The 22,856-nt window shown below is 35.8% G+C and overlaps 1 protein-coding gene and 2 long non-coding RNA genes across 4 annotated transcripts; all 3 read right to left on the reverse strand.

The window, feature by feature from the left end:
* Window positions 1-4,406: 4,406 nt before the first annotated feature.
* Window positions 4,407-10,369, reverse strand: LOC123888842. The gene is made up of 2 exons (XM_045938037.1): window positions 7,033-10,369; window positions 4,407-6,930 (listed from the first exon to the last, which is right to left on the reverse strand). The coding sequence occupies exon 1, from the start codon at window positions 9,205-9,207 to the stop codon at window positions 7,351-7,353; it is 1,857 nt and encodes a 618-aa protein (XP_045793993.1). The 5' UTR covers window positions 9,208-10,369; the 3' UTR covers window positions 4,407-6,930; window positions 7,033-7,350.
* A 5,685-nt stretch (window positions 10,370-16,054) lies between these two features.
* Window positions 16,055-17,999, reverse strand: LOC123888846. 2 transcript variants are annotated; one of them, XR_006802306.1, is made up of 3 exons: window positions 17,683-17,999; window positions 16,456-17,144; window positions 16,055-16,358 (listed from the first exon to the last, which is right to left on the reverse strand). It is a non-coding gene; the product is annotated as an uncharacterized LOC123888846 (long non-coding RNA). The 2 variants fall into 2 exon arrangements; XR_006802305.1 differs by lacking the exon at window positions 17,683-17,999 and having other exon boundaries at window positions 16,456-17,673.
* Window positions 18,000-21,179: 3,180 nt separating this feature from the next.
* Window positions 21,180-22,277, reverse strand: LOC123888843. Its single transcript, XR_006802302.1, has 2 exons — window positions 22,021-22,277; window positions 21,180-21,474 (listed from the first exon to the last, which is right to left on the reverse strand). It is a non-coding gene; the product is annotated as an uncharacterized LOC123888843 (long non-coding RNA).
* Window positions 22,278-22,856: the final 579 nt, after the last annotated feature.

Here is a 22,856-nt window from a genome sequence, read left to right on the forward strand (position 1 = left end):
GCATTAAGTAAACACTATGAAAAGAGTAGATTCTTACAATTAAGCAGATTACATGAGATTCATCTACATCCTAAGCTATCCTAGATCCTACCTCCAAAGATGCTTAGCTCCTCATCTTCCTTCGTTCGCTTCCGAGCTTCAATGTCATGGCTTTTGAATCCATGCTATCGATGTGCTTGGAGCTATCCTCTGGAGTCTTGAATCCCAATCTCGAAGTTTCCAAACCCAGAATGTAGATCAAAGTTGCAGAATTTTTCCAACCCGAAAACAGAATTATGCAGAAACTATATATACAGAATGCAACCACGCCGCGCGCCAGATCTATCACGCCGCGCGTGGTTGCAGATCCATCAACTACGCCGCGCGTGATAACGGTATCACGCGGCGCGTGATCAAGTCAGAGAGCAATCTTCTTTTGATCAGAGCATCACGCCGCGCGTGGTCAGGTATCACGCCGCGCGTGATCAGAGTAAAAATCTTGGCTCCCTGTGAGCTCCATCACGCGGCGCGTGATGGGCTACGCCCCCAGCGTAGTGAAAATCCTCCATTTCCTGCAATTTTTCCTGTTTTCTTGCAAAACAAGTAATCAAGCTTATGGTTAGATTTCTCTTATATTTATTGCTAAAAACCTACTAAAATGTATCTAATGTTGCTAAAATAGGCATGGATTAGAGAGTGTGACGATTTGTCATCACAACCCCAAACTTAAACCTTTCCTTGTCCTCAAGGAAACAACTTTTACCTCAAGCTTTTGTGTCAAGACCTTGGCATTTTCCTTAAATTCACTCGAATCATACATACGTGAGGATCACCTGATGATCAATGCTCCACCTGCAAACAATGCTCAATTGCACAATCGTTCCCGCAAGACATTTTCAAGTAGTTCACACTTTTCGACCAAGGCTCTATGATTTCATCACACTACTCACATGCACTCTTCAGTTTTTGGTAATTCACTCAAATCAACACATCAATGCAAGTCAACAATAATTTTGCAAGTAGTCTAAGAATTCATTCGGTTCACTTTGTGCACACACATTAGAGGTCTTTTAGGGTTATAACGTGGCTTGGCTAGGGGTGGATGGTGACATTTTGGGACAAGTAGTAGAAAAACTTGGAGTTAGATCCCCCTATTAGTCAAAGAACATTTTCATAAAACCAAACCCCTTTTGAAATATAGTGGACTAGAGAACTTTTTCAAAACATCAACAAAGTTTTGCAATTCTTTGAATTCAAGGCTATCACTTCTTTTCTATATTTTTTTTTTATTTTTCACATTCATTCATCTTTTTTTTTTTTTTCTTTTCTTCTTCTTTGCCTTGCAATTTTTGAAATTTTTGAAAAATTATTCAATCAAAACTTTTATAAGTTCTCTAGTACCCTCACCCCAAACTTTATTTGTTGCTAATTCCAAAGAGCAACCCCAAACTTAGTGGCGAGCAATGCGCATCAACCACTAATTAGGTGCCTAACCTCCAAGAAAGTCATTCCTTTTTTTCAACAAAAATTTCCTAAGGTTTTGCAAAAATAACATATTCTTTTTCAGCTCAAATTGGTTAAGCAAAGGATAATTATATGTAAGGGTGGATAGAAAGGCTCAAAGGTACCAAGAAACATGCCTCGTGTGTGCTACAAAAGTACCAATCGAATACAAAGATGACAAGCAAAATCGAGAGACAATACATGAGTGGATATCACACATAGAAGAAAAAGGAGTGTTTGGCTCAATACCTCTCGGTTGGGTCGAACCAAAGAACCGGTCAAAAAGTGTGCGTTCCCTTCCTTTGCCTCTTGATCACATGAGTGCAACAAGCTATTGCACTGCAGGTTTCACATATCACACACGGAGAAAATCAAGTAATTGATACTCAAGTGACTAGAAGGAACATGCCAAAGTATTGAAACAAACTCCAAAGGTAAAACCCATTCCACAATCAAACAAAAGAAGATTCAAATTCAGAGTACACAAATAAAACATCCAGCCAATATCCAAGCAACATCAAATTATTATTACAAACCAACGAAAGTAAAATAGACAATTAAGTAAAGATAGAGATAGAGTAGTAGAATAGTAGCAGCAGCAGCAGCAGACATTATCACCACTAATGTCAAACGGTATCATCCGGATGGCCGGTGAAGTAGTTTCTGAACGGGCTATTCAAGTTCAGATTCAGCCCATCGACATCCAGCATTTCCCTCTCCATAGCAGCAGCCTCATCCTGCTCAACCCGGCGTCGCCTCTCGATCTCAGCCAACTCAGAAGTTCTCAGACCCGAATTGTACGCTTGTCTGGCCTGAAAAGATGCCAGCTCCCTCGCCTGATGCGCCTCCCAATCAGTATCAACGGGATACAAAGTCCCAAAAGTAGGAGGAGGGAAGGTAGATCGGTAAGTCATCGCCTCGGTGTACATGGAAGAGGCGGTATCAAAGTAAAGATTTGGCAGCCCGGAATATTGAGAAATTTCCATTTGATGCAACATTGAAGCCAGCTGGTTAACATCATGCGAATAAAGAGGAGGAGCATGTGCCGGTATTTCTTGAGACTCATATGCCGGATCCCCCTGTTAATCCGGATGGTTACCCTCTTCAAACCGATTAATCTCTTCTTCTTCCCTCAAAGCTTCCTCTCTTGCAGCATTCCCCTCACCTCGGGGCACAATAGGACCTCTCTCAAATCTCTTCTCAAAGTATGATAAAGATAGTGGACGGACGGGATGTAAGTCACCTTCTTGCACACACATAGGGACATTGCTTGCTCTACACAAAGCAGCAATTAAGTTGCAATGCCCCAAAGTAAAAGTCGGATTATTATTATTTGCCATTTCATGTAAATCCCTTTGCAACCAAAGACCCAGATCGATATAACGACCATCAGCTAATAATCGAACAGCAGCAACATTATCAATCTGGATTTCAGAGTTATTACCAACCACTCTAACATTCTTAAGCCAAAATTCACCCCAAGCGCGGTGAATAGGGTTAAAACTCGTCAAACTCAACCTAGTAGGAAGGGATGAGGCTGAGTGCGACAACCACCTAGCTCCAGGCCTACAAACAATCGCCTTTAACTCTTCTCTCACCGCAAGGCCACCGTTAGAAATTCGTTCCTTCTCGGATACCAACTCACAAGCACCTCTCACACGACAACCCAATAATGTATTAATGTGAGCTGCGGAATAGTACACTCTTATTCCCCTAACCGTCGAATAGAACTCCGGAACCGACGACTGGTCAGGCAAATAAGCGTTCGCGAGAAACTCCCTTACCCACATCTGATTACCTGGATTAGCTTCATCTTTAATCATCAACTTATTAAACTTCCCCCATTTTCTAGACCTGACCTCATTTCCTAACTCAGCAACACCCTTCAACAAGTCCTCTCCAAAACCTTTTTCTTGATTAATAGTAAAGGTTTGGATTTTTGTGTACCTTTTTTCATGAACTGCACTGATGAAGTGGGGGTGGACCTGAGGTTGAGTCACATTGCTCCGGCGAGGAGGGGATGCTTCCGCGGACCGAGAAGATTGCCCCTTGCTGGCACTCATCTTCGTCCTTGATTTCTTGGGTGGCTCTTGTGTTGGATTAGCATCACTCTTCTTCTTTCCCTTTCCGGTTAGCCGTGTCAACATCTTGATATTGTGAAGATTGAAGTGGGTTAATTAGGGAAAATGGTGAAATGAGGAATTGGAAGTGGAATTGGAGTGGGTGATATGGTGGTATGTGAATGTGAAGGAGTGGGATGATTGGAGGTGTTTAGAAATGAAATTGGAGAGGTTTGAAAGATGAAAATGAGTTAACAATGGAGTTTTTCGTGTGAGAGGACGTGTGGATTGATGATGGGACGGATGGAGTGGTTGAGAAGATGAAGAAATTCAAATTTTACACGCTTTCCTGTGCAGTCACGCCGCGCGTGTAAGTATGTTTTTATCGTCTCCACAGGGACTGATGCGATATCGATGCCGTTAATTAATATAATTTCAAGTAAAGGATTTCAAAGATGGTTGATTACGAAAGTTGCGAATACATGAAAGTAGTAAAGATGATTAATTTGACAGAGAGATTAAATTGCTGGGATTAGATTTCAATCACTTATTCATACATATTCCCCTAATCAGTTACACAGGTTCTAGTCATCTATCAATATTATCATGTATCGCTCGTCGAACGTTTCCGTGTCCAGATAACGCCGATATATCTATTGCATCTATTAACCTCCAATGTCTCGGATCGTCAATCAATACAATAGCATTAAGATTCGATACTCTAAGTGAATATTAAACCTAAATCTATGTCTAGAATTTAGAGTTCATCAATAGATATTATCCTAGTTCTTAGATTCAAAAGGCATATGTCTATAACAATTCAAATCAAAGATTAAAACAATGTAAACAAAAATAACATCAATATTGAGAGACAACTAAAACCATATATAAAACCATGATCAATAGAAACACATACTAATAGAGTAATTTACACCTAATCCCAACAAAAGTGTCTTTAGCTACTCATTACCATGGTAGCTTTACACAAATGAGAAGAAAAGAGATGAAATAACAACACCGGTGTCGATTTCTCGAACGGTTGGCGTGCATCCCACCTTTGCCTTGCTCTCGTTTCTTCCGTGCTCTCCTCTCTGTTTTGCGTTCAGTCCTCCCTGTTTCTTTTGGTGTTGGGCGTGTTGTGAGAGTGACTTGAATGGAGTGGCTATTGCATATTTTACAGGCTTTTAAGAAAACCTTACTTCACTGCAAGGTATTGTTCCACTTGTGAGCACAGCCTCTCTTTCTCTTGCCTTTTCTTGCCACTTGTTTTCTGCTTTCTTTCTTTTTTCTTCTATTTTCTTTTGTTTTTCTTTTTCTTTAAGAACCTGTAATATATAGCATCTATTATTATAAACTAATAATATATAACTATAATATATAGCATCTATTATTATAAACTATGAGATATATCAACATAAGTGAAGTGAAATAGGTGAAAATAGTTAAAATACTAATTTGCTAGTAAAGACTAATATTTACGAATAGTTGGGATTTTTACTTCAAATGACTTATAAAATAAGTCAATAAGTGCTTAAAATGTATACGTAAAATCACTGCTTTTTGGCACTTATCAGCTCTCCCCAACTTAGGACTTTGTTTGTCCTCAAACAAAAAGTAATATCAAAATATAGACAAGCTCAAAATTTGCAATCTCAAGAGTGGGTTTGTAATCAATCAAAGTTTGAAAATCTTCTCCAAGCATGAGTAAAGCAATGCCAATTAAAGACTAATCCTCAAAATATTCAAAGAAACAATGCATGATCATGAAGTGATTGCTATGCCTAAGCAAAATTCTCAACATTCTTATCAAACAATTAAGATTCAAGTGTTATCACAAATTTCTCACAAATATATCACTCAAGGGCAAGTGTTTCACTCAATCCAAGCAATGTGCATGCAACAATTCAATTCAAACATTCATCCAAGCAATATCACAAAACATGCTATAGGTCGTGGATCACTAAGGACTTCATAAAGCTTGTAACGGGGCTGGGCTACAAAAATTCATTGTTTTTCTATGGATTCAAAAAGCCTCGAGGATAAGAGAGCACAAAACTTTGAAATACTTTCAACTCATAATTTATTTACTCCTTTTCACTTTCCCCTTTTTCTTTTGTGGTGATTCTTTTGTTTCGACACTTCTTCACAAAACTTATTTTCTTTTCTCATTTCTTTTGAATTTTTATTGTGTCGTACAAACTCTTTTTCAACAACTATTTTACAACATTTTTTCTTCTTTCCATTTTCATTCACCAATTCAACTACTTTTTCAAACCAATTTATTTATTTATCTTTCAACCTACTTCTCCCCAACTTGAATCTTGACATAACCCTTACTTGAAATACAATTACTCTCATATCCTAAGGCAAGGGTAGAGTAGTTGTTTTTCCATTCTTTCGGTTTCAGGGTTTATAAAACAAACAATTTTCAAAATTTAAGGCTCAACAGGGGACACAAAAGATCACTATCTCACAAGGTAGGTTAAATTTGGCCAATTAGTTATCACTCAAAAAGAAACAGGGCCTTGATCATATCCACAACATCAAACACATCAGTGACGGCAAGATTAAGTTAAAATCAAATGAGCACACACAATTGCCGGCTCTCAAATATTTATGTAAACAATGGAAAGTTCACACATTCTCACCCGGATAGATTGGATAACACAAGCTTCAAGCATGTTCAACAAAAATAATGAGAATCATCTTAGGACAAGCAACACAATTCAAAAACATGTTGAGTTCCTAAGCATATTTCTAGCATTAATCAAAAGTTGACATAAAGTTCTACAAATCAAAGTTATCATGCTTGATCATTGATTTACCACAAACCTGTCTTTCGGACTTTCAAAAGAATGTGAGCTTGTTTTCAAAAAGTATTCACAATATTCACAATACTAACTACTAACTAATATAATATAAATTACCAAATGCCATTTAATTCAACAAAATAAAAAAAAAAAAACAAAGTACCACATCACAAGGAAACACAGGTTCCACATTGTTCACAAAATGACCATAAAACATTCAAAATAACCTATCTATTCTACTGAAAATAAATGACTGGATTAAAAAAATAAAAACGGTAAAAGTTCACTAGGATTGGCGTGCTTTAAGCTCCATGCTCTCCTCCATCTTGCGCATTATTATCTCCAACTTCAATATCATTTTGATGAGCTGCCTCCTCCGGTAAATATGGACTGACCCCAGGCCATTTAACAAATGCAGCAAAGACCTCAGGTGTAGACCAGACAAAAGAAATAGTTGCACCTTGCTGCATAGTGAACATAGCAGCACTAAACTTGATCTTAAGCTTCACAGGCACAGCATGTTTATATCCACAGGAATAACAAACAATTATAATTCTTCCACACCATGTTCCTAACTCCTGATTTTGTGATCACCAAGTCCACAAAGTCCAAATCACAGATGCACTCAAGTTTCAAGATAGCAGCCTTATGTTAAGAGAAAAAGGTCAATAAGAGCTTACCATGTTGAGCTTTAGAGATGACATACAAAAGTTAAGTGTGGTTACATAAAACTCAAAAAGGATTAACACATGAGTACACAAGCTAGATATTTGATCTTTAAAAACATGTTTTCACTAACCACAGCAGCACAACTTGAACTTGTATGATATTGAACACAAAATAGTCACGATGGTTCAATTTTGGCTCAATTAAAACCTTTCAAAACATGTCTAAGTATACTAAGTTGATAAATTGCAAAAATTAAATAGGAAAGATAGAAAATTGGGCTGCCTCCCAACAAGCGCTTCTTTAACGTCATTAGCTTGACGCCTGATATGTTAGGGTGGCCAAAATGAAACGGAAACCACATCATTCTTTTGCTTCCGTTGAATAGGGAGAACTTCCATGAACTTCTGATATGGATGATGCGGAGTCCATTCTCTCCCCAGCTGATTTTTATTGAACAAGGCACAAATGGATTCTATGACTTCATCAATTTCGGCCTTGTTAACTTTAACCCTCTCTTGGTTATTTTCTTCTTGTTTTTCAACTAATTTCACTTTTTCTTCTCCCTCATCTTGATCTTTCACCTCAACAACAACTTTCTCTAATTTTTCATTTTCTTCAATGACTTTCTCCTCAATGACTATTTTCTTGGTAGGAGCAGGTGGGTCAGAAAGTTTTGTTTTATAAGGACTATTCATACTAGTTCCTTCCTCACTAAATGATTTTTCCACATTGTTTTCAAACACCTCTCCATTTTCTTCTTTCTCACTTTTTTCATTTTCAACTAATTCGCCCTCTTTATTCTTTTCTTCTATTTTCTTCTCACTTACTTCTTTCTCCCCCTCTGGTTTTTCTTTCAACTCAACAACATCTTCTTTCTCAGTTTCTAAATTGTCACCAATCACTTTATTGCTCCTACTTGAAATGGATTTGCAGTGTTCCTTCGGGTTAGTTTCAGTGTTGGCAGTAAACGTTTTTCCTTGTGTATTGGCCATCTGCTTAGCTATCTGGCCAAGCTGATTTTCAATATTCTTTATTGCTGCAATGGTGTTTTTCTGGTGAGCAACGTTGTTTAGATGATGTTGATGCTGCTCCTGCTGATGGGAAATAGTCATCTCCATAAATTTGTTCAGGTTTTCCTCCAACTTTGAATTCTGATTTTGTTGAGGAGGATTCTCGCTGTATGGTCCTGCATCTTGTCTCCACCCCTGGCCATAATTTGGATTGTTTCCTCTTTGATAAGCAGTGTTGCCTTGATATTGCCATTGTCTTTGTTGATTTCCCATATAGTAAACTTCTTCATTCGATGAGGGACAATAACCGGTGGGATGGTCTCCATTGCAAAGCTCACAATAAGCAACCTGTTTGTGTTTACTCGGCAGTTCTTGCATCTTCATTATATGTTGTGAAAGTTTTGACAATTGCTTTGTAAGCTCTTTTACCACTTGAGCCAATAGTTTATTCTGAGCTAACATTGCATCTGTTGCACCGAGTTCAATGATTCCTGCTTTTCTTTGCGAAGGATTCCGGTTGTATTCACCTTGATGATCACTGAGTGCCATCTTCTCAATGATAGATATTGCGTCTTCAGCACTCTTTGACATTAAAGAACCACCTGCAGCTACATCTAAGAAAAGTTTTGGCTGATGTTGAAGTCCGTTTCGGAAGAAATGAATTTGAGTAAGATCATCAAAATCATGGTTATGACATCTTCTCAACATAGACTTGTACCGTTCCCAAGCTTCGCAAAGTGTTTCATTGGACCCTTGTGAGAATACAACAATAGCGATATTGGCTTCCATGAACTTATTGTGTGGAAAGAACCTGTTGAGAAATTTCTCCTCGAGTGCGTTCCAGTCGGTCATAATCTGAGCCGGTTGGTCCAAGTACCAATCTTTTGCTTTCCCGGTCAGTGAATGAGGAAACATTCTCATGAACACATTTTCTTCTTCTGCTTCAGTTGCTCCGAGCGTATCAGCAATCTCATAAAACTTGACAAGATGATTATATGGATCCTCATGGTCTAAACCTGCAAAAGGGTTAGTATATAAGATTTGAAGGAGCCCAGGTTTTATCTCTATTTGTCTGGTATTTTTCAGAGGTCCGACAATGTGGGCTAGCCGTCTTGGACTGTTGTGACAAGGCATTACGCCACCACCTTTGTTGTTGTTATAACCATGGTCAGTCATGGTTTTTATGTCACTTTGGAGAATCTGAAACACAAATAGCTAACAAGAAGAACTACTTTGTCTAGCAAAGAGGGGTTAGGATAAAAAACACAGATTATATACAATATAAACAAATATGTACAAATACACTTAAAAGAATATAAATTGTTGCAATGCTCCAATATCTAAACGCCAGTCCCCGGCAACGGCGCCATTTTGTTGAAAGTACAAAAGTAAGTATGTTTTTATCGTCTCCACAGGGACTGATGCGATATCGATGCCGTTAATTAATATAATTTCAAGTAAAGGATTTCAAAGATGGTTGATTACGAAAGTTGCGAATACATGAAAGCAGTAAAGATGATTAATTTGACAGAGAGATTAAATTGCTGGGATTAGATTTCAATCACTCATTCATACATATTCCCCTAATCAGTTACACAGGTTCTAGTCATCTATCAATATTATCATGTATCGCTCGTCGAACGTTTCCGTGTCCAGATAACGCCGATATATCTATTGCATCTATTAACCTCCAATGTCTCGGATCGTCAATCAATACAATAGCATTAAGATTCGATACTCTAAGTGAATATTAAACCTAAATCTATGTCTAGAATTTAGAGTTCATCAATAGATATTATCCTAGTTCTTAGATTCAAAAGGCATATGTCTATAACAATTCAAATCAAAGATTAAAACAATGTAAACAAAAATAACATCAATATTGAGAGACAACTAAAACCATATATAAAACCATGATCAATAGAAACACATACTAATAGAGTAATTTACACCTAATCCCAACAAAAGTGTCTTTAGCTACTCATTACCATGGTAGCTTTACACAAATGAGAAGAAAAGAGATGAAATAACAACACCGGTGTCGATTTCTCGAACGGTTGGCGTGCATCCCACCTTTGCCTTGCTCTCGTTTCTTCCGTGCTCTCCTCTCTGTTTTGCGTTCAGTCCTCCCTGTTTCTTTTGGTGTTGGGCGTGTTGTGAGAGTGACTTGAATGGAGTGGCTATTGCATATTTTATAGGCTTTTAAGAAAACCTTACTTCACTGCAAGGTATTGTTCCACTTGTGAGCACAGCCTCTCTTTCTCTTGCCTTTTCTTGCCACTTGTTTTCTGCTTTCTTTCTTTTTTCTTCTATTTTCTTTTGTTTTTCTTTTTCTTTAAGAACCTGTAATATATAGCATCTATTATTATAAACTAATAATATATAACTATAATATATAGCATCTATTATTATAAACTATGAGATATATCAACATAAGTGAAGTGAAATAGGTGAAAATAGTTAAAATACTAATTTGCTAGTAAAGACTAATATTTACGAATAGTTGGGATTTTTACTTCAAATGACTTATAAAATAAGTCAATAAGTGCTTAAAATGTATACGTAAAATCACTGCTTTTTGGCACTTATCAGTGACCATTCCTACGCCCCGCGTAGTACCAATTGTAACGGTCAAGAACTTCTTTCCTAAAGGCCACGCCGCGCGTACTCATCATCACGCGGCGCGTAGCACTAGTCAGAGAGCCCATAATTCTTCCAGGTTTCACGCAGCGCGTGATGCATCCCCACGCCGCGCGTAATAGATTCTGAAAACCCCTTCCTCTGTGTTGAAGGATCACGCCGCGCGTGATTGTACTGCGCCCCCGGCGTAGTAGAACTCTGTTCTGCCCTGTTTTGCTTCCGTCCTTGCTTCTGCTGCACACCTACCTACATACTTCGAAACAAAACAAACTAAAACATTAGAAACCGTTGGGTTGCCTCCCAACCAGCGCTTGTTTAACGTCCCGATGCTTGACGTTCCATGCCCCGAAGGGTCATGGAGAAGAAGTGCCACCATGTGGCAAGTAGTGTGCATTCCAAGGTAACTTAAGGGCATTTTTAACAATATGATCATAGACCTGGATTTTAAAACATTGTGGGTCTCCATCATCACACTCCATCTTATCAAAGACATTGAATGTAACCTGCTGATCATCGGTCCTTAGCATGAGTTCGCCTATCTCTACATCGATTAGGGCACGGCTAGTTGCTAAGAAGGGTCTACCAAGTAGCAAGGGTTCCCACTCCCTAGTTTCTTCTATGTCTAAGACCACAAAATCTGCGGGAAACACAAACCCAGCAACTTTAACCAACACATCATGGAGAATACCTTCCGGATGCACAATCGATCTATCCGCCAAAGAGAGACTCATCTTTGTCGGCTTTGCTACCGCTCCCGGTATCTTCTTCATCATTGATAACGGCATCAGATTAATGCTAGCACCCAAATCACACAAAGCTTTTTCAATGGTGAGCGTTCCAATGGAACATGGAATTGTAAAGCTCCCCGGATCTTTCTTTTTCTGAGGTAGCTTCCTTTGGATGAGAGCGCTGCACTCTTCCGTCATACTTACCATTTCATCATCTAATGGTTTTCTTTTCTTTGTGAGCAGCTCCTTCAAAAACTTTGCATAACTTGGCATTTGCTCCAATGCCTCCACTAATGGTATAGCCATCTCAAGCTTGTTCAACACCTTCATGAACTTCTTGAACTCCTTCTCCCGCTCAAGATTCTTAACTTTCTTTCTCCTAGGAAAAGGCATCCTAGCATATGGCGATTCATCAACTCCTTTACCTTTCTCAACCTTCTTACTCTCTTTTTCTTTTATCTCCCTCTGTTTTTCAACTTCTTCTTTCTCATCCTCACTAATCTCCACTTCCTTAGACATATTTTCATTTTCTACTTCTCCCTCATATCTCTCATTTTCAACTACAACCTCTTGCTTATTTTCAACCTCTCCCTCATTGACCTTCTTTTTCAAGGGCTTCTCCGCAGCTGGCCCTTCCGGTATCTCTCTACTCCTCAAAGTGATTCCATTGCAAGTTTCATTTTTCGGATTATCATGAGTGTTTCCACCGAAACCTCCTTGGTTTTGCAACATTGAAAACTGCCTTGAGAGCTGACCCATTTGCACCTCAAGATTCTTGATAGATGCTTCATGATTCTTATTAGAGGTTGCTTGACTCGATTTCATCGCTTCGAAGTTGCTTTGGGTCATGAGCATGAACTGATTTAGAGTCTCTTCCATCCTTGATGGAGGCCTTTGCTGCTGTTGCGGTGCACCTTGACCTTGCATACCGTTCCCCCACCCGGAACCGTTGTTATTGTTGTTGTACGGCTTCCGAAAATTGGCCAAGTAGCGAGCCTCCTCTGAACCCTCCGGGAAGCATCCGCCATTTGGGTGGTCCTGCAAACAAAAATCACAGCGCACATTGTCAATTTTACCTATTGGAGAAGATTGAACTTGTGGATTGGACAGCAGCTTCATCATTGCTTCCATTTGGCTAGTCATGAGCTTTTGCTGTGCCAATAGTGCTGTTTGAGTATCCAATTCCAACACTCCGCCTTTCTTTTTGGCTCCTCTATCATTAGTAGCTCTATACTCGTTTTGAGCCATGCTTTCCACCAATTCTCTTGCTTCAGTTTCGTCACGGTTCTTCAACGAACCACCGGCTGATGCGTCAAGTATCATTCGCGTTTGAGCCCTCAAACCTTGGGTAAACATTTGCATCTGGTTGTGGCCATCGAAACCGTGATTCGGACACCTTTTAAGACAAACTTTGAACCTCTCCCAAGCATCATACAACGTTTCCCCATCTGCTTGCTCGAAGTTGCTAATTTCAGCCCTTCTTTCTAGAAACTTGTGAATGGGAAAGTAACGATCTAAGAACTTCCGCTCCAGCTGTCTCCAAGTCTCAATCGTTCCGGCGGGTATCGTGTCTAACCAATCTTTAGCACGGCCAGTGAGAGAATGTTTGAATAACCTCAGTCTTTTGTCCGATTCGCTCACCCCCGGTGGATCGGTATAGTCGCAGGCCTCATAGAAGTGAGACAAGTGTAAGTTCGGGCATTGAGCTTCCGAACCTGAATAAGGATTCTCTTTTAGGGCGGAAAGGACCGTGTTCTTGATGTCAAATGAGACAGGATTCGCCGGCTGAAACCCTTGATTTGCCAACGCGTCGTTGTCTCTTCTCCCATAATCACCGAGAGTACGTCTTGGTGGTTGCGGAACCGGTGGAACCTGTTCTTCTTCCATAGTGGCTGAGATCTGTCCTTGACAGTCCGGTGTGCCACCTAGCAAAGCTTGTTCTCTTGACGCTTGAGCTTCCCTTGTTGCCTTCCGAATTGCGCGAGCTGTCTTTTCAATTTCGGGATCGAATTGTAGCTCAACTGTACCTGTTCTCCGCATGCACAAGGAACACACAAGTAGAACGCTCCGGTAGAAAAAATATCAAACAAAAAAATAAAGAAAACACAGAAAATATGAACACTATCGCCTTGTCGAATCAATCACAATCCCCGGCAACGGCGCCAAAAACTTGATGGATTATTTCGCAAGTGAACGAATTACCACGTAGTAATAAAAATATCGATCCACAGGGATTGTGTGATTAAACTAGTCGAATAGTGCTCATAGACATTATGCAGAAAATACACATAAATTGGGGGTATGTTGAGTGATGAATCGTTAGAAAAAGTGCTTTGATATAATGGAAAGGCGAGGTAGAATCATCGGAATCGCCTAGTCTATAGCTAAACCACATGCAATCTACTATACCATAGGAATCTACTCAAGTGTTCACAACTAGATCGACAAATTAGTGAATCGCAATCTCTTGTCAAAATCCACTCTATTCGTTGTCGATACTCCCCCGATCTCTCGGGCGGAAGCTACCTACAACGAATGATATTAACGCGCGTCAATCGTTCGCTACACTCTATGCCTCAATCTCTCGACCGGAGACACTCGAGTGCTCAATGCAATTCAGTTCAGAAATTAAATCAATACTCTCGCACGTGACTTAACTCGAAATCATTACAACACTAATGAAGGATCATAAAGCATTAAGAGACGAATTGCATTAAGTAAACACTATGAAAAGAGTAGATTCTTACAATTAAGCAGATTACATGAGATTCATCTACATCCTAAGCTATCCTAGATCCTACCTCCAAAGATGCTTAGCTCCTCATCTTCCTTCGTTCGCTTCCGAGCTTCAATGTCATGGCTTTTGAATCCATGCTATCGATGTGCTTGGAGCTATCCTCTGGAGTCTTGAATCCCAATCTCGAAGTTTCCAAACCCAGAATGTAGATCAAAGTTGCAGAATTTTTCCAACCCGAAAACAGAATTATGCAGAAACTATATATACAGAATGCAACCACGCCGCGCGCCAGATCTATCACGCCGCGCGTGGTTGCAGATCCATCAACTACGCCGCGCGTGATAACGGTATCACGCGGCGCGTGATCAAGTCAGAGAGCAATCTTCTTTTGATCAGAGCATCACGCCGCGCGTGGTCAGGTATCACGCCGCGCGTGATCAGAGTAAAAATCTTGGCTCCCTGTGAGCTCCATCACGCGGCGCGTGATGGGCTACGCCCCCAGCGTAGTGAAAATCCTCCATTTCCTGCAATTTTTCCTGTTTTCTTGCAAAACAAGTAATCAAGCTTATGGTTAGATTTCTCTTATATTTATTGCTAAAAACCTAATAAAATGTATCTAATGTTGCTAAAATAGGCATGGATTAGAGAGTGTGACGATTTGTCATCAATGCACATGATAAAAGCTTTATTTCTCATTACAAGACTAACTTTTTAAATTATAAAAAAATAAATTTCTATTATGTGTGGAATTTAATGGGACCCATTTAAGAGTTTTTGATGAGTTGTATGAATATTTGAGAAATGTGGTTGAATTGTTTAAATAATTGAGAAGTGTAAAATAATATAAATAATGTAACGGGACCCATTTAAAGAACTCATATGAGTTCATAGGATAATGATGCTCTTACTTTATGTTAGTGATTCAAAAAATGAAATATTTTATCATAATTAATGCATTTACTTTACTTTTTACTTGGAAATCACATGAATAAATTTATTTAATGCATTTACTTTATTTTTAAGACAGTCGGGGTCATTTGTATTTTATAGTTAGAGGTGAAATTCTTGGATTCATGAAAGATGAACAACTGCGAAAACATTTGCCAATGATGTTTTCATTAATCAAGAACAAAAGTTGGGGGCTTGAAGATAATCAGATATCATCCTAGTCTCAACCATAAACAATGTCGATCAGGGATCAACGAATGTTGCTTTTAGGAGAAAATCTCTGCAACCATTGAGTCTTTGAACACATATTGTGTCCAATGCCATTTGGAAAAATATATTTATTGGCTATCTCCTTGGAAATGGATTTAAAAGTAGCCGCATTTGCAAATGGTGAAACTTTGAGAAGATTATGGATTTGTAGTTAAGGGTTTCAACAAACTTATCCTATGATGTTATGGGATCACCAACATTCATAAAATGAGCATATACTAGTACTGGTGTGCATTTGTACTACTAATCATTTTGTTCCTATGATGTTATGGGATCACCAACATTCATAAAATGAGCATATACTAGTACTGGCACTAGTGGAAAAAACACTTCTTAGGTCGGTTAGAATCAACTTCTTAAGTCGGTTCCGAGCCTGGCCTAACAATTCCAGTCACAAGAAGTATTGACTTCTTAAGTCGGATTTGGACTGACTTAAGAAACGCTTTTTAAGTCGGTTAAAATGACGTTTTAAGTCGGTCTCTACCTGACTTAAGAAAAGGCGACATAAGAAGTTTGAAGTTCTTAAGTCAGATTTTGACCTGACTTAAAAACTGACTTCTTAAGTCAGTTAAAGTTTTACCCGACCTAAGAAGTGTTACTGTAATTTAAAAAAAAAATATAGCCACAATTAAATCGTGGCAAACAACACTTTCTTTACAAAAAAATAATAAAAAAATACAGTAGCTCTGCATTTGCTAACCAAATATCCAAATGAGAGTAATTTATTTTGCCCAATTTAAATTACATAAGAACAAATTTACAAACTAATTTAAGGGGTATAATATCACTCATGAAGAAATAAGTAACTAAACTAACTACAAACTAATTACAATTCTAACACACACTAAGAACCAACACAATAATGAATATGTGAATGTCTAGTCAATAATACTTTTCTCAATGTAAAACTTCAGTTCCAACAAAGTATATTGATGCAGAGTTGCAGACTCTTCTAATTCTATATAAACCAGTTATATAGACATGTGAAGTTCACTTTTCCAACACTGTTAAGAAAAAGTTCATTAAAAGTGAACTAATTTAAATAGATTGTGACATAAAAGTTTACATAAAAAGAGACACCAATACTTAGGGGAAAATTACCTCATGAACAACTTCCGTAGATTGTGACATATTGCACACTATATAGACAACATGCCAATCAGCTTATAAGCAGCATTTTGTACGGCCTAAAATCACGAGAGATATAATTAATAATTCAAACATATTAATCAACTTACTAAGGGTCTATATATGTAGCATTGAGAGATATAATTCAAATGCAAAATAACATGACACTAAACAACACAACAAAATCTAAATATCAGATGAGACTAATTTGCAAACACGTTACTATCTTAATTAATTAAGGTATGTTATCAAATAAAAGAAAGACATTATTATCAAAAACCAATTTCTTTCAAACTTGACATATTTTGAGAGTCCATCACCTTGACCTCTCGCAAAACCAAACTGATTTGAACTGGTATATAAAGGAAGAACTGGAACTAAACAACCAGTTCTTGAATAACACCCTATAGCAAGGAAAACACAAACGGCATGCTTCGATCTTTTCAAACAAACTAAAACGAAACAATCTCCCAAAACTAACAACAACAAACCAGGACAAAGCAATACTTATCATCTATTGTGATAATTGTTGTGGCTGCATTACAACAGTAATACACTTATTATTATGAGTTGCAGAGTATTAATAAATGATAATGAAAGCCTAATATAGCATTATCAGATATGTAAACCAACCACAAGATAAGGTCCAATTTCCTGTGAACCTGTAATGATAATAGAGTAAAAAACACAGAACCAAAACCATAGTAATCATCATAAGATTCATAGCCTCTATGTATAAAGTTGCTTCCCCAAAATTATATTATAAGAATAATTTAAAATAGATACTAATCCACCAAATTAAAAACTGTTAAAATGTGGAAAAAAGAGAATATGTAATATTCCAACAAATTAAAATTATACTCAACTCAACATCTCTCATCACTACACAACAACTAGAAGAGAAAATAATAATAATAATAATAATAATAATATGGAAATTGCAATAATCTCTTTGCAACACAGCACCAGAAACAGAAAAGGAAACAATAGCAACAAGAAATTGCAATCAAACAACTATTCAGTCGCTACAAAATCGGTCGCTGGGGTGGTCACCACTGATCAGCGACCAGGGTCATTGATGCCGATTTTTTTCGGTCGCTATTTCGGTCGCTAATGGATTTAGAGACCGATTTTCATCAAAATCGGTCTCTAAATTGGTCGCTAAAGCTGAGTTTTCTAGTAGTGGGGTTTGCAGATTACATATACGGACTAAGAGAGCTGCGATGGGGTTCAAGTTTGCAGTGAAGGGTTGGAGTTTGCAGCGACGGGGTTCGATTTCTCGGCAGTGAAGAGTAGGATTTCTGGGTTTTATGTGAATGATTCGAGTTTGACTAAGGGATTTCTGGGTTCGTGAGAAGAGTTTAACAAAGGGTTCGATTTTGAAGTGTTTGCAGTGATGAAGGATTCAATCGATTGTTTCAGTGAAGAAGAAGAATTGGATTTTTGTTGCGGTGAAGAATAAGGGTTCGAAGGAACTGTATTGTTTCTGCGTATGTTAACTGTGGGAGTTTGTTAACTTTTTTTTTTTAAAGTTTAAGATTTTTCTTTAAAAATTTCACAAAACAATCAAAATAAAAAAGATTTTTCTTTAAAAAAAAATAAGAATTCTTTTTATATTAAGGGACTGGGTTCGATTCTCGTATGCTACACAACACAATTTAATTTGTAAAAAATAAATGACACTTCTTAGGTCAGGCGAGTGAAGCCTGACTTAACAAAAGGGTTTCTTAAGTCAGTTGTCATGACAACTGACTTAACAAAAAAGATTTCTTAAGCCAGTTGACCGATGTCTGACTTAATAAATTTGTTAGGAATTTTTTAATCTCTATTAACTCGGTTAACAAAGGAACCGACCTAACACGGTTTAACTTATTTACGGAATTGCCACCGCACATGTTCTTAAGTCAGGTGGCAACGCTAACCGGCCTAAGAAGTTTTCTATAAAGTGTTTTTTCCACCGGTGTGGTGTGCATTTGTACTACTAATCATTTTGTTCCTATGATGTTATGGGATCACCACATTCATAAACTTATCGTGTTTTCAGTCCATTTTATGATCTTTTTGAATAGAATGATCGAAATCGTAGATACTTTTAAAACAAAATGTTATCTTTTTGGACTTTCTTATACTCCCTCCGTACTACAATATATGTTGTTTTGACACTTTTACACATATTAAGAAAGATAATTAATGTTGTATGGAAAAGAGAGATTATGAGTTGATTTACCAAATTGTCCTTCATTTATTGTATGGAAAAAATAAATTGAAAAATTGAAAGAAAAGAGAGTAATAAATAGTTAAGGGTATAATAGAAAAAATAGCATTAAATACTTCATTGGTAATATAAAGCGACATATATTGTGGTACAAATTTTTTCCCAAAAATGACATATATTGTGGTACAGAGAGAGTATATTTTTATTGGCCCAAAAACCTCACCAACATTCAGGGACGGACCTGTGTGAGACTTGGTGTGGCTATAGCCACATCAGTCCGGCCCAAATATTTTTTTAAAATAATAATAATAATTTTATAAATAATTTTAAATTATTCTGTATACATATTCGTACAAATATTAATGTAAATATTAGTTTATAATTTATTATTAATGATCGTAAGTCTCTCATACATATTAGTTTAAATATTAGTGCAAATATTAGTTTGTAGTATTCAACTCTTTGGTTATACATAGTGTATTATTTTAAGTTATATAATTTAATTGTATAATAATCAACTTTAACGATTGTGGCATATAAATATGAAATGACATAAAACAATAGGTTTAATTTTTTCAAGTAAGAAGATATGGGTAAAATTTGAATAAATATTAATAAGTTATAAGTTAATTGAATTAATTTATCAAAATAAACTATAAGCTAGTAAAAGTTTGGGTTCTATATATTTTGGTCCAAGATAGAATCGTGTGATGTATCAAACAATAGTAATATGTATGATTTCACATATATTCAATAAGTTATAGTCTATTCTTTTTTTCGAATAAAATTTTTGTAATTTTCTGGATATAGTTCGTTAGTTTGTTAATTTCTTTTTTTTTTTTAAATAGAAATTTTCTAAATTGTTGATTTGTTGGTGTTTTTTTAGATACACATGTTGTATTAATAATAATAATTTCATACGTTGTTCTTTGTTTAACTGAATTATTAAGATAACGATGATTTTTTTTAGTAATACCTAACAAAAGTAGCCACACTAGTAATCCATGTATGGGTCCGTCCCTGCCAGCATTCATAAACTAAACCTTATAGGCTATGGTACATCAGTTCAAGGGAATATAATCTTGGAAGAGAAAAAAAATTACATTGCTTAAACTTTGGTGAATTTGTGTCAATGGAAAGGTCATCCCCAAAATGGAGAGAATAAAAAAAATAAAGAATGCTTCAGTATAACATGGTGTTAAACTAAATTATTAATTTGAACTCATGTGACGCTGCATCTTCAAAATTGTTGGTATATTTCTTATTATTAGGACATCTTGTGTGATGATTAGTGAAATTTATTTTATAGATAATATTATGTATAACATGAACCTTTAAAATCATTAGTTTCATATGTTCTTGTTTCATATTTGTAATATACTCTCAAAATCTTACATCAAATTTAAAACAAATTAAAATCATACATCATATTTTTCATTAAAAATATAAATTTAGACAATTTGAAATTTTAAGCATTAAATTATTTTTTTAAAATTTTACTGAAAAAAATTTCCCCGTTCAACTTCAATGCACACCGGTACTAGTATTATGCTCATTTTATATCACTTGTAATTATTCTAATGATAAATGCGAATATAGAATAATAAATGATTAATTTACTTAAGTATATATGCTCATTTTATTGATTAATTTTGCATTTGATTATTTCTGGAGTTTTCGGTTATTGAGTTTTCATATTTAATTGTTTATGTAGTGAATACTGAATAATTTTAAAATGTTGAGATTTTGTAAAGATGACAAGGATAAAAAAGTAAATTAATTTTAGAATCCCTCCTCTCCCCATGTGAACCAAACACATATTTAGTAAAAATCTCTCACCTCTCCTCCCCTCCCTCTCTTTTGAACCAAACATAAATATTATCCTCTCCTCCCCTCACTTCCCCTCCCCTCCATTAAAATTCCTCCCCTCCCCTCCTTCTATTTCGAACCAAACAGACCCTTATATTCCAGATTCATCCATTATTCAATGAATCTAAAAAACACATTTTTTTTCTTATATTTGTGTTTGGAAGGAGTATATTAAACACGCATTAGCCTATAGCACAAGAAAAATTAAGGTTTTTATTTTTATATATTTTACAAAGAACAATTAAGGTTAATTCATAGAGTTATAAATAAATCTAATAAATTGAAGATGATACATCACCAGAAAAACATTAATTAAAACTTACACAATTATTGCAGTAAATTATTATAATTTTCCATGAATTTTAATTTTTCATATCTTTTAAAAGGAAACAAAGTATTTGAGGATGTTGATAAAAATAAAAGGAAGGGGAAATTTTAATTGAAATGTGAGAAAAACAAATGTATCAATATTATGACATAAATATAAAACCATAGACTCAAAACTAACATAAAAACTAATTTTTAATTTAATTACTAGAAAAAAAATTGGATATATATGCTTGAATGAAGACCATGACGATATCTCAAAATTAAGATATAGAAGAAGAAACCATAGATAATATTTTTTATGCTTTATTTAATTTCATTTGCATCATCTTACAAGGTACCTGAAATTAAAAAAATTATATAAAAAAAAATCATTTAATGGATGATCACAATAACTAAACAAGAATTCATGGAGTAGTGAATTTGTGGATTCTTTTGGGGTCTAACAATCATATAATCTTTGGAGCTTTATGATTGTTAGGTACAAAAACCTTTACGACATTTCATTCTTATAGGTTTTGAACTAGCTTGGTTGACGGAAAGTACCGGACAATCACGATCAGTTTTACATGGAATGTTAGCTGTAATGTAAAAAGAGAAAAAACAATATTGTTATAAAATGGAATAAAATATTGTGTTAGAAGTAAAGAAGAAAATTTAAAAAGGAGATAACAAGGGTCAGAGACGGATCCAGAAATTTTAGTTTGTGGGGGGCAAGATTATATGTGATAAATATATTTTTTTTTAATTCATATGTGATATATATAAGATAATTAGATGTACTAAGTTTTGGATTTCGGTCCCTACATATTACATGCAATGTTTCTACCAACTGAATTATACTCATAGTGACAAAAAAAAAAAAAAAGATATTTTAGTATATTCTATTATTATATCTCTTATTAATACTACAATTTTACCCATTAACTATCCTACTAATTGTTCATAACCGTGTATTTGTGAAAAGTGTTGAAGGATAGAAAATGAAATCTTTCTTTCATGTATAATTGCTATCAAGTGGGGGCAAAACACTATTTTACATAACAACATAAACTAAATATAACATACTAATCAAAACACAAGTAAGCATATAGTGGGGGCAGCTGCCCCCAATTGCATAGCCTTACATCCGTGTGAAATTTGTGTTGAAGCAAGAAATATGGAAAAAATGATTATCATAACATTAACAAACTTGAAAATTTTATCCATGTTTTCCACTTTTTGCATGTATCAAATAGAATTTTATTTTATTACTTTTTGATTTATTTATATAGCTCATGCTATCCTTACATCAAATAAATTGTTTTTAATACTTACAGAGTTATAAAAAAAGACATTTAATTTTTTATTTTTTTAATAATATTAAACATCTCTTAAGCACAATAATGTGTTAACTTGCCCCTTTACCACCTTTAGTAAGGAGGTTAAGTAAAAATTTACAAATCAAAATAATTCAATCTTAATTTTTTTAACAAATTTTCATTATTTTATAATTCAATAGTTTTCAATATTTACAGAGTTGTAAAAAAACTTTCAATTTTTTTTTATAATTATTAGATGTCTTTTAAGTACAACAACGTGTTAATTTGTCCCTTTAGCACCTTGGTAAGGAGGTCAAGTAAAAATTTACTAATCAACATAATTCATTCTTAATTTTTTAACAAATTTTCATTACTTTATAGCCTTTCATGATAGAAAAGAGATATTGTATTTTATATTAGGGTCGGGGTTTGAACCTGAAATCCCCCTCTCTTTTGTGACAAACCTAAAATCTCTCACTTATTGACTTCGAGTGGTGAATTTCTTGCCATTAGGCTACATGATAAATTAAAAAAGTGAAAATCACAAAATAAGAATAATATTATTTGTGACACCCTAAGCTAGCCCCATAAATATATAAATGAAGGTGAACGGAGGAAACACAACAAAGTGGAGGGTGAGGGTTGAATAGTGCTGATCGATT

Source organism: Trifolium pratense, linkage group LG6, assembly GCF_020283565.1.
Source record: "Trifolium pratense cultivar HEN17-A07 linkage group LG6, ARS_RC_1.1, whole genome shotgun sequence".
NCBI classification, from domain to species: domain Eukaryota; kingdom Viridiplantae; phylum Streptophyta; class Magnoliopsida; order Fabales; family Fabaceae; genus Trifolium; species Trifolium pratense.